Raw genomic sequence first — 15,729 nt, forward strand, 5'->3', positions numbered from 1 at the left:
CAAACGTAAAACTTTTTGGTGCTTTTTTTATTCGTACTTGACAGGATGCTGCCGATATATGCATATACTTGAAAGACTGATTGAAGTGAAGGTAAACCTTACAACAACAACAAGCAATCTTTTCTCAATTTTATGTTCCATTTCACAAATAAAACAATGCAGATGTTTTCCTACATTCTCTTTGTTGTATTTTCATCAATTCAGTGCTTGTGCCTCCATTTCAGCTCGGACCATAGCACCATAGGTACCATTTATCTGGTTAGCAAGCAGTGAGTCATGGCTCCCGTACTCAGCCACCTTACCATCCTTGACAACAGCAATGCGATCTGCCTCCCGGATCGTTGCTAGCCGGTGAGCAACTACAATAGTTGTAGCTCTTTTAGATGCCTTCTTCAATGCCTCCTGAACATGCTTCTCTGACTCCAGGTCCAGTGCACTGCTAGCCTCATCCAGCAGCAGTATTCTTGATGCTTTGAGAATGGCTCTTGCGATCGCGATCCTCTGTTTCTGGCCGCCCGATAGCTGCACTCCGCTCTCCCCAACCTGATCAACCATCATCGTCATCATCATCTTTCATCAATCAACAATGCATTTAAACATCAGAAATTCAAGTTAGTGTTTGTGTACCTGAGTTTCGTATCCTTGAGGTAGTCCACTGATGAACTTGTGTATGAATGCCTGCTTAGCAGCTTCTTCGATCTCTGCCCATGAAGCTTTTGGGTTTCCAAACCCAATGTTCTCCCGAATAGACCCGGCAAAAAGTGCCGGTTCTTGGCCTACTAAGGCGCATTCACGCCTTAACCATTTAACATCCATGTCTCGAACATCAACACCTCCAACCATCACCCTGCCGCTGTCTGGATCATAGAACCGCTGCACCAGCCATATCACAGTAGACTTCCCACTACCGCTTGCTCCGACGATCGCCAACTTACTCCCACCCTTAACTCTAACTGAGAAGTCAATTAACACAGGCAAGCCAGGCCTAGCAGGATAAGAAAATACGACATTCTTTAACTCAACATCCAACATTCTCAATGGCTCAATTTTCTTCGGCATTGCTCGATCCCACACTATCTTAGGCCTCCGGCCTAGTATCCTTAACACTGCCTGAATTGCCGCCGGAGCAGCAGAAGTATCCGGTGCCAAACCCGCCAACTGCCCCACCGAAAATGAGCCCAAAACTAGTATCAAGAAAATCTTGTACACATCTCCAAAGCTAGAATACCCTTTCTTGATCAACAAAGAACCAACATACAAGGTTACCGTATAAGAAGCGTACATGGCACCTTGACAAAGGCCATGGGCCAATCCAGTGACTTGGGCTCTGCTCATAGATTTATTCATGGGCTCAGCCAAGGCCTTGTTGAAGCTCATTACTATATATTCTTGAGCTGAGAACGTAGTCACTGTCCTTATATTAGAGAGAGCCCCAGAAGCAATACTGCTAGCTTGCTCATAAGCTCCATTGTTCAACCTTGGTCCTACGTTGATGATCAAACTGAAGTAGCTTGCACCAAGAGTGAAAGGCATGACAGCCATGGCCACCAACGTCAACCTCCAGTCCAAAAGAAATGAAACAGTTAGACCGACTGCAGCCGAGCTCAGCCCCATCAAGATCACAGAATACCGGTCTCCGAGCGCTGACCGAAAAGCCATGCAATCAATGGAGAGCCTTGATATTAATATGCCGGTTGAGTTTTCTTCTTTGTCGAACCAACCGGGTTCTTGCCGGAGAATTGCCCGGAAAAGGAGGTCTCTGACTCGCTTTGTTAGACGTGTGCCTGCCCAGCCACAGAAGCCTTGTTGGCCTGTCATGGAGACAATGCAACCAAAGCCAAGTCCTACAAGTGCTAGTGCTAAGTACCCCACGTCTCTCTTCATTTTACTTGAATTATCACTTTCAGTGAAGTAGATTTGAAGAGCTTGGCCTAAAATGAGTGGAAAGATTGATAGTATTGCACCAGCATTCATGCCCAGAAGGAAGCCAATAAGTAAGAGTGGGATCTCTGGTCTTTGGAGTTTCCATATCTCTGAAGTGTGGAGCTTCTTTGATTGTTTTGGAGGTAAGTCAACGTTGTCAACCTGGTCAACTTGTCCTTGTACCATGGATTTCAATTGGGAAGGGTCGTTGACTGAGTAGGTTGACAAGTCAAAGTTGACTTTTCGAACTAGGGGAGAGTTGACTTGGGAGATTGGGGAGGTGGCGGTGGCGGCAGCCGTGATGGAGATGTTGGCATGGGAGGCAAGTTTGATGAGGTTAGTGTAAATGCCGTCGAGTGACATGAGCCGGTCATGGGTGCCGGATTCGATGACGGTGCCGCGGTCGAGGACAATGATAGAGTCAGCATTGCGGACAGTGGCCAGACGGTGAGCAATGACGATGGTGGTCCGGCCGGCGGAGATTGTGTCTATGGCTTGTTGGACGATGGTTTCTGATTCGGGGTCAAGCGCACTCGTTGGCTCGTCGAGGAGGAGGATTTTTGGCTTTTTGATTATAGCTCGGGCGAGCGCAATGCGCTGCTTTTGCCCGCCGGAGAGTTGAGTTCCTCGGTCACCAACCTACCATAAAACACATATTAAACATTAAAAAAAACTTCATAAATCATATATATACATACATATGAACTCATAATGCTAGTATTTTATTTGGCATATTGAAAAAGGCTTACCATTGTATCATAGCCGCTTGGGAGGGAAGAGATGAAGTTATGTGCATTGGCTGCATGGCAAGCAGCAATGGCTTCCTTCCTTGAAGCATTCAGCTTCCCCATCATCACATTCTCAATTATGGATGTGGAAAACAGGGCTGGTTCTTGCCCTAACATACCTATTTGTTCTCTCAACCACTTCACACTCAGTGTTCTTATGTCATGTCCATCCAAACATATGAAACCTACATTGACATTTAAAAGGCCCTACTTGTTAATTAGTTAACATCATTCATAGTATTAGGGTTAGGGTTTAGGGTTTGAGCAATGTATATATATATATACCTTCATTTGGGTCATAGAACCTCTCAATGAGAGCAAAGATGGTGGACTTGCCACCACCACTAGCACCAACAAGAGCTAGTGTTTTTGAAGCAGGTATAGTAAGATCAAATGCACGGAATATCACTGCATCAGGCCTTGAGGGATATGCAAAGTTAACACCTTTAAACTCAATGTATCCTCGAACTCGTGACAATGTTCGACCATCGTCATTGTAAGGATCGATCACTGGCAGTCGATCGATGATCTCAAACACCCGGCTCGCCGCCACCGTGCCTTGAGCGAATTGCGCAAAGTATGACAGTGACAAAGCCAAACCCCTATACATATATATACATGCATACACAAAAGCAACAATATGAGATAGAGATATAAAAGTTTTCCCAATTTTATTTTACCTTAAATATTACTTTATAATAATCATAAAGAACAAAAACTAAATATTAATCACAATGATTATAAAAAATAAAAAAAAGATGTATACCTTCCGCCGACATTGACGCCGAAGAAGCAAGCAATGGCAGCACCACCAGAAATCTCACCCCTAGCAACAAGAAGAGAACCATACCAAAAGGCAAGAGCCCATTGAGAGTATGTGACCAAGTAAATAACACCCATACCAGCACCCTTAGCAAACCCTATCTTAACTCCAATGGGAGATGATTCTTCAAGCCATTCAGCATACTTGTCTGCCAACTTACCCTCCATCACAAAAGAGAACACAGTACGTATACAGCTTATTGCTTGTTGTGCTATGTTCCCTGCTTTACGGTATGATACCTTCATTCATTCATTCATGCATGCATGAGATATATATATATATATATATATTTGTTTGTGTATGTATGTTTATATTAGTTTTGTATTAATTGGTATTTATATATGTATATATAGAGTTAAAGAAGAGAATTGAACCTCTTCTTTTGAGGTGAGACCAACATAGACGGCCTTGTATGCAATGCCACAGAACATCATGAGGGGGATGACGGTGAAGACGACTAGAGCCACTTTCCATGCTTTGATGAATCCTACCACGTATCCGCATATGAATGTGCAAATGTGATGAACAAAGTGTGCCATCTGTATATACATGTGTACACATTATTAATGATTTATATATACTGTAATAATAGAAAGTGCAATTTATTGCAATAACTTTAGGCTCACTGTTTTTGGTTGTTGAATTTTACAAGAACTTAAAATGTTTGATTTGGGTTAAAATCTTTATATAAAATTTCTATTGTGATGATTATTATTGAATATTTTATATGAAATACAATAATACTTTCTATTTTAAATCTATTATGTTATTTTATTTTTTAATAAAAACCAAAATTTTATTTATTAAATTTTTATATAAACATCTAAAAAATTATTTTATTTTATTTGTTTTCCTAACTAATAATCTCTTAGTTTATTGGTACCTGGTTCTTACACAGTCCTGATAAAAACATCTCATACAGGGTGAAAGCACATATGTATTAAAGTATTAATTCTACATCTGTGTACACCCTTTATATGTGATTTATCCATATTTTATAAATTAAAATAAAATTTAGAGTTAAAGTAACAGCCACATACTGATTTTACTAAATGAGTATTCCCCAAGTTATTATATATATATATATATATAAATAATTTTTTTTAATATACTACAATTTTAGTATTGGTTTCAAGTATTGGTTTCAAGATTCTTCCTCAAAAGCAACAATAAATCACTTTCATGCAGGGCATGGCCGGCATCATATTATATTTGGCCGGCAAAGATCATATTGATGATGAAGTAAATAGAAACCATTTGACTTCATGTTTGTTGTTGACTTAAAAAGACTGAATTATAAGAGTTGTAAATAAAATAAAATAAAATAAGTAAAAAAGAAATTCACCTTTTCTCCCATAACCTCTTGGATCTGAGCAACATCACTAGAAATCCCATGCATTATATCTCCAGTGGTAACCTCAGTGTCAAAGAATCCAATGTCTTGCCTTAATATGGCTCTCAAGTATTCCGTCCTAATCCTTTGTGATGATCTCTCCCCCACTATTCTCCAACAAGTTATCTCTATATAATTAATATATAAAATTATATATATAAATGACTCCATATATTCCATGATTAATTAAAAAAAGCAAAATAATAAAAATAATAATAAATATATAGTTCTTACGCATGTAAGCTCCAACCACAACTATAGCCGCTAACCAAACCATGTAAAGACATACCTGAAATCCATTAAGTGAAAAACAAGATATATATGAAGAAACATTAACATTAAAACATAAATATATATATATATATACACACCTTTTTGACGTCTTCCATCATCTTGACTTTATCAGTCACAGAGTCCAGAGCAATCTTGTTAACAAAATCACCAAAAAGATAAGAGTACCAAGGCAAAGAACCTCCATTAATCAAAGCTCCAATACAACCAAGCACAACAAGCACCATGTCCCACTTGCTTGAATACTTGAATAAACTAAACAAACCAACTGGTTTCGGTCCCTTAACCTCATCATCATCATCATCATCATCATCATCATCATCATCATAGCTATCATCACCATGATGATAATCACCACCCTCATCTCCATAATACTCACCATCTACGTGATAACGTACATGCTCATCTGCATGGTGACCATGCCCACGTACAAGCATGCCATGCTGCATCATCTCCTCATCTTCATAGTACTCTTCGTCCATCTTCGGGCTCACATGACTCCCTGGAGTTTCAACGATGTAGTCATGAGATAATGATACGTTGTCATACTGCCGGAGATAACGCCGGTGACCACCGGCGGCAGGATCTATTAAGTTCCGGTGAGTGGACTGTGGCACTGCATAGCTAGGCTCTGCAACACTATATTCAATGAAACTCAGCTCATCTTTGCTAGCCAATGACATGTTGGAGTCAGTGTTGGCATGATGTCGACGATGACGAGGAGGAGGAGGTCTCGGCCTCCCTCGTCGTCGACCACCAAACACAGTAGGGAAGATTGAAGAAACACTAGCCTCAACTGAATAGAAGTTATCCTGTGAATGCAGAGGAGCTCTGGCAATGTAACTATTAAGTTCCAGCCTACCATCGGCGGCGGCTGGCCTATCAGAAGTGCCGGAGAGGTAGAAATCTCTTGCAGAGCCACTAGTGAAAACGGCCGGAGTTCGAGATGGTGTCGGAGTCCAGGGACTAAGAGCAGCCGCAAAACCACCAGCTTCCCGCCAACCGGTTGGCTCAACCTGCCATGAAAATTCAGATTGGTCGAATGACCTCATTGGAGATGCATGCCGAGACCTCATCGGAGAAAGACTGGCCGGGGTATTGTGGTGGCTGTGCCGAGCCATGACTAAAACTTTATGATGGTGTTAATAGGATTGAAACTTGAAAGGATATCATCTTGTTCATGGGATCATCGCCAAGGCCATATAATTATAAGACAAGAAAGGTTGACTACGCAATGAGTGTGTTTTTCTTTGGTTGTATCTTTGGATTGCTAAGTTTGTTTGTTTGTACATTTTTGGAGTTCCAGGCGGCATGGCCGGTGACCCTGTCAACATTGAATGGATGGACTGTTAGCATAAAAACAAGAGTTTTTAGACTAAGTTCAATGTTGTCTTGCTATGACTCTTGTGTTTCCGGAAGCCACTTTGGCAGACTGAGAAATAATAACAATAATAATTAAGCATATTCAGACATTGATCAACAAGAAGCATTCATTCTTTCCATTTGCAAGCATGAGACTGGTTTTACTGATTCTATACTCTGAGTTGTCCTGTTTTCATCATCGTACTGGAGTTTCATACATAGCGGGAACATCGAATGGCAGGGGAAAAAATTGAAGTATTGTAGATTTGTACAAATCAAATACATGATAGGCACAAACTCACTGAAAACTAATAATAGAATGGTTCTGTAACAATTGGTGAGTTAGTGTTTACCATAGAACACTGGCAATGAGGGAGCCGATGATACATAATCACACAAAATATTGCATCTATGGAAAAATCCACTGCAGTATGTGTATGTCTTCATAGTGTAACAGAGACGAGCATATGGCCGTTTAGTTACCTGAACTTGGACTCGCTACCCTTGCTTCGAAATGATGAAAGAGAGAAGAAAGAGCGCGGTGCTGCAAATTATGTGCGGAGCATGTTAATCACTGGATTTCAAGTGAATAAAAAGAAAAATTAATAGCATTACCTTTAAGGGAGCTTCCAGATATATGATCATCCCTCAGTTTAAAGTTCGCAGGAGGTGTCGGAATGGAGCTGCGCAAAGATTGAACTGCAAGAAGAATTAAATATTTTCAGTTACTGCAGGTCCGCACATCAAAATAAATGCAGGAATGGATAATGATAATATCATTATGATACTAAAATTACACATAACATCTCAAAGTCATAGTATTTGTTCTCTTAATTCAATTGAATGGTAGTATTCTTTTGAATTGGTTTTAACATCAACATCACAAATAGTGTACCGCATCTTCATGGAAGAGCTTTTTATGTACAGGAATGAACCAAGATTTCTATGAACACTTCCCTGAACTTTTCACTAGGACAAGTATGACATATTGGATTAAAGTCCTGCCTAAGATGTATTAATGAAAAGAACAATGCGGACAGGTAAGCTAAGCACTTGCTTGTCTCATACCCACCTTTTATATTCAGAAAGGGCATCAAAAGACTCCATTTTAAGGCTAGGTTACTGTGATAAGATAATTTCTTCGGTTTTGTCTATATAGTATAGACTACGGACAGTGCATGCTTTACTTCAAAAGTATATTCAGTTGTTCAAGAAACTAAGCAATGGAAAAAAAAAAACCAAGAAACACATAATGATGAAAGTGAATACCTTGTTCATTGAATGCTTCGCCCTCAGTAAAGCCTTCATAAGAAGAAACTGAGTAGCCCATTCTTGACTTCCTAAATTCATCTGGTGTCCGAGTTCCAAGATCACGACCATCTTCTGTGTCATCATCACCTTCCGAAGCAGTTGAAGCAGACACCCAATCAGGTAGCAGACTCTCCGTGCCCCTGCTTTTCCTCCCAAATTTCAGTAAACGTTTGAAACCTTTCGTCACATCCTTGCGTGATTGATGAGAAGCACTAGCAACAAGAATAGGAATCTGAGCACTTCCCCATTTCTTCCTCATTCGAGCCACATCAGCCTCCATCATTTGGTTTAGCGGGTGAGAGTTCCATGATGCTGAACTGCCAGTAGGTGAATCCATAGAAGCATCAACATCGGATGCTTCCTGTGTGTAAGAAAAAGAATGATGAACTCTGGAATTCCAAGAACCTGGGCTTTCACCAGGTGATTCTTGCACATTTCTGGCGGTTGTATCAAACTTGGAAGAAAGAACAGCAGGTTCATTATCAGCTTGAGAAGGTGATCTTAAAATATCGGCATTATCTGATCCAAGATCATGAGAATTTCCTGAATCTTGACTCAGTCTCGGTTTCTCACTATCTGAATCACCAGGATAATCTAAGGGCCCACAATTTCCTTCAATTGATGGATTTTCGTATTCTTCCTCATCTCTTACCATATCGGCCAACATATCAGAATCTTCTACCTTCTCCAACATTTCTGAGGTCATAGAGGCTTTCAGTTTAGCTATACCAGCTCCTGCTCCAGGACCTATACCGTTGCCCTTCCGAAGATATGTTTTTGAATCACCACTCATCGGGTATCTATTAACCTGCTCAATTTGCTCCTTGGAAAACCCAATTGGTGTCATGTTGGCACTATCAGAATTGAGAGGTGAAGTGCTTTTTATTTCGCCTACAATAGCGGTACTTTTTCGCAAGGACTGTGACCTATGAGACTTCTCTTCTTTGATATGGTTTGCCTCTTCATTAGAGCTTTTGCTTCTGGTAATTCTTGACTGTGCACGACTGTTTGCCTTCAAAACCGCACCTGAAGGCTTTGTATTCTCCTTCCTGAGATCAGAGAAATTAGGGACAGACTGTGCAAGAGGATTTTCAGATTGGGTCCTGCGTCTTGTTAAACTAGAATTTGTAGCTCTGGCAGATGTCCTTGAAATCTGTGCCGCTGAAGTACGAGGGGTTGAGGAAGATACAGTTCTACTTGATGCAAGCTTCTTTAAATGGAGGCTCATAGAAGAACCATCGTCATAGGATTTATCTTGTTCAGAAAATTCTGCCAGGTCTTCATCCTCCCCAGGGAGAAACTCAGCAGTCTGAGGGAAATGCAAACAAGTTACAAAGGCAATCTTAAGTATAAAGAAAAAATCACTCAGAACATTTCCAAAGAACTTTTTGTCAAAAGGATGACATAGCCATGAGAAAAGGCACAAGTTTGACACAATTTCAGTATATGTCCTGCCTAGAATATATCACCTGTTTCAACACAAACTGGCTGCAACACCTATTTGATGAGCAGCTAAGTATTGTCATACTACTGAAGAAAATTTGCAGGTCATCTGTTCCGATATAAACTGGCTGCGTCGCCTATTTGATGAGCAGCTAAATGTTGTCATAATGCTAAAGAAAATTTGCATGTCATCATCTGTCCTGATATAAACTGACTGCGACACCTATTTGATGAGTAGCTAAGTATTGCCATAATATTGAAGAAAATTTGCAAGAATCCTTCAGAGTAGGATGTTAGCATAGGCTCAATACACCAAGTGCTCAGGGTAATAGACCCAATAGTACATAACTCTAATGTAGGCAGAATTCATACATAACAAAAAGTTTAATTGCAGTCATTAATTATAACGACGCTCATACCTCAATATATCTAAACATGATACTTTCTCTAAATTAGCGTACACGTAATGAACTTTGTTTTATTTTGTGTTCTGTTACCCAGTTACAGAATAATTCCATCAGTATAGAGACTTGAGTGAATTATGTGCAATATTTTACATCTATCTGACACATCATTGATGATTGATCACCACCAAAACTCTGAGAAATGCACATGCTCCATAAATATACTTCAGAAATTAAATGAAGGCACAAACATGAAAACCATAACTCATTTTCTTCATATTGTTTTTCTTGTTTACCCCCAAACAAGGTTTATGCAAATATTTCCATTTTTCTGTAGTAGAACAATTTTCAACAAAAACTTCCTTGCTCAGACATACTAAACTTTCATGATCAAAATAGTTCTTTCTAATTTGGAGGGCATCATTTGTAGTAGAACCAATTTCTAAAACTCCCCATTACAAACTAAAATCAACTGTGGAGGGCATCATTTGGGCATCAACTAGCAGTAGTGCTAAAACCTAAAATCTGGCCTCAATTTAAATTGTAAGGATTGGTGAGAGAGAAAAGGAAAACAAAATTCTCTTAGTTAAGAATGTGTATACATACACACAACAAGCATGATGATGGCATACCTGGTCTTTGATCTTCATAGTGGCATGAGCGCTAAAAGACCTCCGCCTATCTGCACGGCGACGAGCACGAGTCTGATCTTGTCTGCTGGCTAGGCCCACAGATTTAGCTCTCATCTCAGCATGACTAAGCTCTAGGCTGTCATTCATTGCCTTCATCTTTGCTTCTTTCTGAGCCCTTTTTGATCCTGACTCTTCCCTCAGCTTTGTGTCTCGTTTTTGCATATATTTATCATAGAACTTTCCCCTACATTCGCTTGATGGACTGGCACTACCCAGCTTCTGCTTCATATTATTGACATAGTCCTGATTATCCACCATCTTCAACAGCATGGTGGGATCAAAATCAACTCCGTTGTTTGCATTCCCTGTCTCAACTAAGTCGTCAGAAAAGGGCTCTGTTTGTGGTTTTTCGACACCCTTAGTCACAAGGTCTGACTGAATATCAGCCTGTTTGCTCCTCCGAGAGGAACCCGACTGATCACCATGCGCCCTAAGCTTGTGAGCAGCAAAAAGTTTTTCCAACTCATCTGCCTTCATTTGCAGTTCATTGTTCAGTTCTTGATTTCCTTTTGATGGCCTCTCCACAAGGAGCTGTTCACCAGAAGTTGAAGGTGGTATGATATTTTCCATGTTTGCATTACCCCTTGCCACAGATAAAGCTGAAGAGCTATTTCCCTGAGTAGGTTTTCTACCAACTCTGCTTCCATAAGAACTCTTGGCCTGTTCAGGAATAGATGTTTGCCTAAGCAACTTAACTCCTTGAAGTCGAGATTCTTCGTCTTCAACTCGGAGTGATCCAACTTGTGTCCCTTCTACAGATATCGCTTTCTTCACTACTTCCTCTGATTTTGGATGGATGTTATTCCACTGAGATTGAGAGTTCACCTGATCAACTTCTCTGCTAATAGAACTATCCTTGGTTTGCCTTTGAGAATCTGATTGACTTTTTAGTTTCTCTTCAACATCCTTTGAACGTGGAAATAATTTCAGTTGAGTTGTTGAGGACAGTTTGTCCCTCTCTCCAACATCTCCGAATCTAGTTTGAAAAGATTTTGATTGGGATTTAAAAATTTCTTGGTCTTTCTGCACAAACTGACCAGCCCTCGAAGGATTCTTCAAAGCAGCATGTTCTCTTCCTCCACCAGCATCTAGTGAGATGGTTGAAGAAGTTAACGGGTATTTCAAGCCCACACTTTCACATGGTTTCTCAAAACCCTTTGGTTGGTTGTGAGAAGCAAATGGATCACTTGTTCCTCCAGCAGAACAATGGGTTTTGGTATCCCCCTGTTCCTTTTCCATTTGCCGTATCGGCAGTGCATCAAAAGTGGTATTTTCCCTTGATACAACATTCTGATCTCTATCTTTAGGATGAACATCAAACTGGCTTTGGGATGACGGCAATGACGATGAAGTGTCTGGCGGGTGATCTTCCCAACCAGAGCTAGACTGTGAAGCTGCACTGTCCTTCATCCAGCCGCCCTCTTTTGCTTCAAAAGTATCAGATTGAGACTTAGGGACAGATGAAGAGGGTGTCACAGCCACATGGCCACTCTCCCTCCTCTCACTGTTGCTATTGTTGTTACCAAGGTCAATGCTCATGTCACTTGCACCGCTCCATCTCCTCAGCACTGACTTCTCCATAGATGCATCAGAAGGAAGCCTCCTGAGCTCCACCTTCCCAGATGCCACCTTATTTATACCACCACCACCGGAACCACTGTTTGTAACACTACCAGTTGCTGATAGTTCTTTCTGTTTACTTTCAAAGAGATTGATTCGGTCCTGCACACTTAGCCGTCTAGACCCACCACCACCAGCTGGCTGACTACGCTCAGCAGATACAACAGCTGATGCCAGGCCTTCTTCTGGTTTATCCATCTCTTTTTCCTTAAGACCACGTGCGACGATCTTGTGCTGCTGAATAATAGAAGGCAGATCAGCTGATGCAGCTTGGCGTGTTGACTCTGTTGGTTTGCTCTGAATGCCAGGCTGATTTGATTCCTTGCTTGGGCCACTAGGTTCAATCTCAGGCTCATCTATTGACATGTCTGAGCTAGAGGAGACACGGACATTCCCATCTTCAAAGCCTTTCCATACTGGCGACTGATTATGGTGGTCTATTAACTCAGGCCTCCGTTGGCACAAGGAAATAAACTTATTGCATGCCTCACTGGAAAAAGCCATCCACCACACATAATTATTAATATCATTTATAATCACAGCATCAGCACTGAATTATTGAAAATTAATAAGCAATTACGCACAATCCAATACTTATCATGAGACATTAGCAAATCCTCCAGGATAGCAGACGTGTTGCATTACAGCAAGAGAATTATTCATTTATTCACTTACCAAGCCTGTAATTTTCTCACTTAAGAGGCAAGATGTATTGCAGTAATAAAAATGCATAAAAAGGAATTAACTTCTGGTCTAGTTTCTTAGATCTCCAAAACTATGTACCATATCTTGTAAAGGCAGGTATAGCCACTCAAAGAACTTATATACTCTCAACCAGCTATTAACTGTGACTATGTTTTTTTTTTTTTCCTTTTTATTATGGAACCTGAGCAAATGGTGTGCTTTGAATGTTTAAAGCAACGCAAAACCTAGCCAAGACAAGGATACACAGCACAAAAGCACCAATATAAATAAATTTTGGAAAATTTAAAATTTTACTTTAAGCGATGTGCACCAAAACGCTCTGCAAAACAATACAGCTCAGAGATACTGTCATGGGTGAAACCAGCAGCTGACGCCCGAGCACATGCCACAGTTAGGTCCTGTTTAACAGCAGCTAGCCGCACATCAATCGCCCGGAGAAGCTCCTTCCTACACAAAGTCAGCGAAACATTTGTTGCAATTAATGATTGCAAGGAGTTTCAAAAGAATTTAACAATATATAATGCTATATGCTTTGACGCAACTATTGATATAATCCTGCAACATTGGTCCAAAACACAGCTGCATCTTCCAAATGATTGTTTTCCACAATGCATGTAATTAAAATTATTAAACTATTTAAAACAGCACAGAGAAAAATGGAACTCGAAATCTAACACACATAGAAGGACTGATATTGATTGGCAAAGAACTTTCAAGCTAAAGCAAAATGAAAAAAAAACGAGCCTACTTTGTAATGTCTGCAACAGCTGGGGTAGAACTTTCTTTTCCACCTGAATCAGGTTCATAAAAAAATCATCAGCTAGGAAATGCAACTCCAACCATAAACACAGCAAATAATCAATATGATGAAACAAAAGGACTAATAGCAAAGTATAACAGCGAAAATCAAGTAGTTTTAAAGGATAAATTTTTTTATCATATGAAAAGTAATAGGACTAATGAAAGTAACGGAATGTCCTCTTCCTTAAAACAAATAATAAAACTAGCAATATTTAGAACTAGAAATAAGTTTACAGCACCTTTGAGATGCCAATTAACCATTCAATAAAATTCTCACAAGCCCTGGCTCCAACCATGAATATATCAGTTGTTTTGAGAATATAACAGATAAGAGTACAAACATAATTTACAGGTAGATAAATTAAAAGTGAGTAATTACTTTCTTCTATTCATAATAGAGATAAGGAAGCATTGACTGGCTCATAATGGAGCAAAGTAATTGTTTCAATCCATAAAATTATCATATGAAATGATGTATTTGTCCATGCTAAGAATAAGATTGTCCACAAATAATATACCAATCCAGATTTTGCCAGCATTAATATTATCTGATTAAGAAAAGTGTCAATTAGCTTAAAAGGAAGAACCATTTATTAACCTTCCAAACCTAAATCAAGAGTAAGACATAGAATTGAATTCCAAATAAATGCATGAAAAACAAAATTCACATTATCCAATGTACCTGAAACTTGATCTCCTCCCCCCTGAACAAGATAAAAAAATTTCCAACTTAGAACATTAAGGCAAAGCTCCCTCTTATTCAACCAGAAAGGAATACAGTGGCACTGCCATTACCTGCGAGTAAATCTTCCTAGCTCCTTCCAACTGTGACAGCTCGGCATCGAATGTATTCACCAACTCTAGCACCTCCGGCGTACTAACAAACCGAACAAACCTGCACCTCAAACCCACTCAAACATAAGAGTCCCACATTCTATCATTCACAACTAAGATGGATTATTAAGAATTCATGTTGCAACCTTTCAAGGGTTCCTTTATTAAACCAAGTACCAGCATTTCTCTGTCTCTCAACTTCAAGCTTGATGAATTGCACTGCCTGCGAAGCTTGCTCCTCTGCGACCTTCAAATGGGAAGCAAACGGCTTAAAAAACCCAGACGCGAGCTTCTCTGTTGTACCATCACCCGAGACGAAGAGCTCGCACCTAAAAATAAAAAACCTCGACTTTTCATCAAAAATCCATCAAAAAACCAAACTTTAAGCCACACAAAAACAGAACACAAGAAATCCCTCACCGTGACCGCCTAGGCGAGAGCTGGAATAACGCATAGTCCAACGGAGTATCCGAGTTCATATTCAAAACGCATTTATAAAAATAAAAAAAAAAGGAAAAAAATCAAAACTTTCCAACAAAATCAAGTCAAACTCACAACAATCCACAACCCCAAGACGAATTCAGCATTGGATCTAACAGATCGAGATCTAAATTCCCGAATCAAGACAATGCCAAGGAAATCAGAGCGAAATCAAAACCAAAACGAAAAGGAGAAGCAATAGATCCTAGAACTCGGCATAGATCGATAAAAATTTGAGGAATGAGGAGATTTAAATGGGGGATTTTGAGAGGATGACGAGAATGCGTCTTTGGGAAGACAGAGCGTGATGGGGTGCGGTGAACCTTGCTTTACTTCTCACTCGCTTTCCATTTGTCTCACCATCTATCTTTCTCACTATTTGTACTCGAGTACTGAGGCAGTAGTAGCAGTAGTATTCGTAGTAGAAGTAATAGTATAATGAAGTAGAAGGAGAAGGAGGAGGAGAAGAAGGAGAAATAGTGGTCACAAAGAGCGTAGCTTTCGAACAGCGTGTTGTTGTTGCGTTTTGTTGCTTGTGTTGTTTGTGACTGAGATTTTGTTATTTACTGCGCTGTTTCTTTTCAATTCTTTTCTTTTTCTTTTTTTCTTTTCTTTTGTTATTTGAAACTGAGATATTGTTACTTGCCGCGCCAGTTTCTTTTCAATTTTTTTCTTTTCATTTCACTCTTTTTTCTGTAATTGTTTTACTTCTCTTTTTCTTTTCTGTTTTTTAACCTTTTCCTGTAAAAGTAAAATTTTGTCAATAATTATTTGACTTGCCTATTTTAAAATTGACTTTGTTTTGAGTTTTTCACCCCTTTCTCCTTCTATTTTATTAAAAACTTAACCACTTGTTATT

At 39.7% G+C, this 15,729-nt stretch overlaps 2 protein-coding genes across 2 annotated transcripts; both read right to left on the bottom strand.

Moving 5' to 3' along the window:
* Positions 1-56: 56 nt before the first annotated feature.
* On the bottom strand, positions 57-6,525 carry LOC120281824 (ABC transporter B family member 19-like). The gene is made up of 9 exons (XM_039288517.1): positions 5,299-6,525; positions 5,162-5,216; positions 4,880-5,055; positions 3,909-4,073; positions 3,478-3,773; positions 2,997-3,313; positions 2,673-2,896; positions 628-2,562; positions 57-543 (listed from the first exon to the last, which is right to left on the bottom strand). Exons 1-9 carry the CDS (start codon positions 6,337-6,339, stop codon positions 196-198), a joined length of 4,557 nt encoding a protein of 1,518 aa, XP_039144451.1. The 5' UTR covers positions 6,340-6,525; the 3' UTR covers positions 57-195.
* Positions 6,526-6,708: 183 nt separating this feature from the next.
* LOC120282656 lies at positions 6,709-15,403 on the bottom strand. Its single transcript, XM_039289492.1, has 10 exons — positions 14,811-15,403; positions 14,537-14,719; positions 14,352-14,451; positions 14,239-14,260; positions 13,504-13,546; positions 13,050-13,202; positions 10,371-12,540; positions 7,850-9,200; positions 7,196-7,279; positions 6,709-7,124 (listed from the first exon to the last, which is right to left on the bottom strand). Exons 1-10 carry the CDS (start codon positions 14,867-14,869, stop codon positions 7,060-7,062), a joined length of 4,230 nt encoding a protein of 1,409 aa, XP_039145426.1. The 5' UTR covers positions 14,870-15,403; the 3' UTR covers positions 6,709-7,059.
* Between the last annotated feature and the right edge of the window lie 326 nt (positions 15,404-15,729).

Source organism: Dioscorea cayenensis, chromosome 18, assembly GCF_009730915.1.
Source record: "Dioscorea cayenensis subsp. rotundata cultivar TDr96_F1 chromosome 18, TDr96_F1_v2_PseudoChromosome.rev07_lg8_w22 25.fasta, whole genome shotgun sequence".
Classification (NCBI taxonomy): Eukaryota; Viridiplantae; Streptophyta; class Magnoliopsida; order Dioscoreales; family Dioscoreaceae; genus Dioscorea; species Dioscorea cayenensis.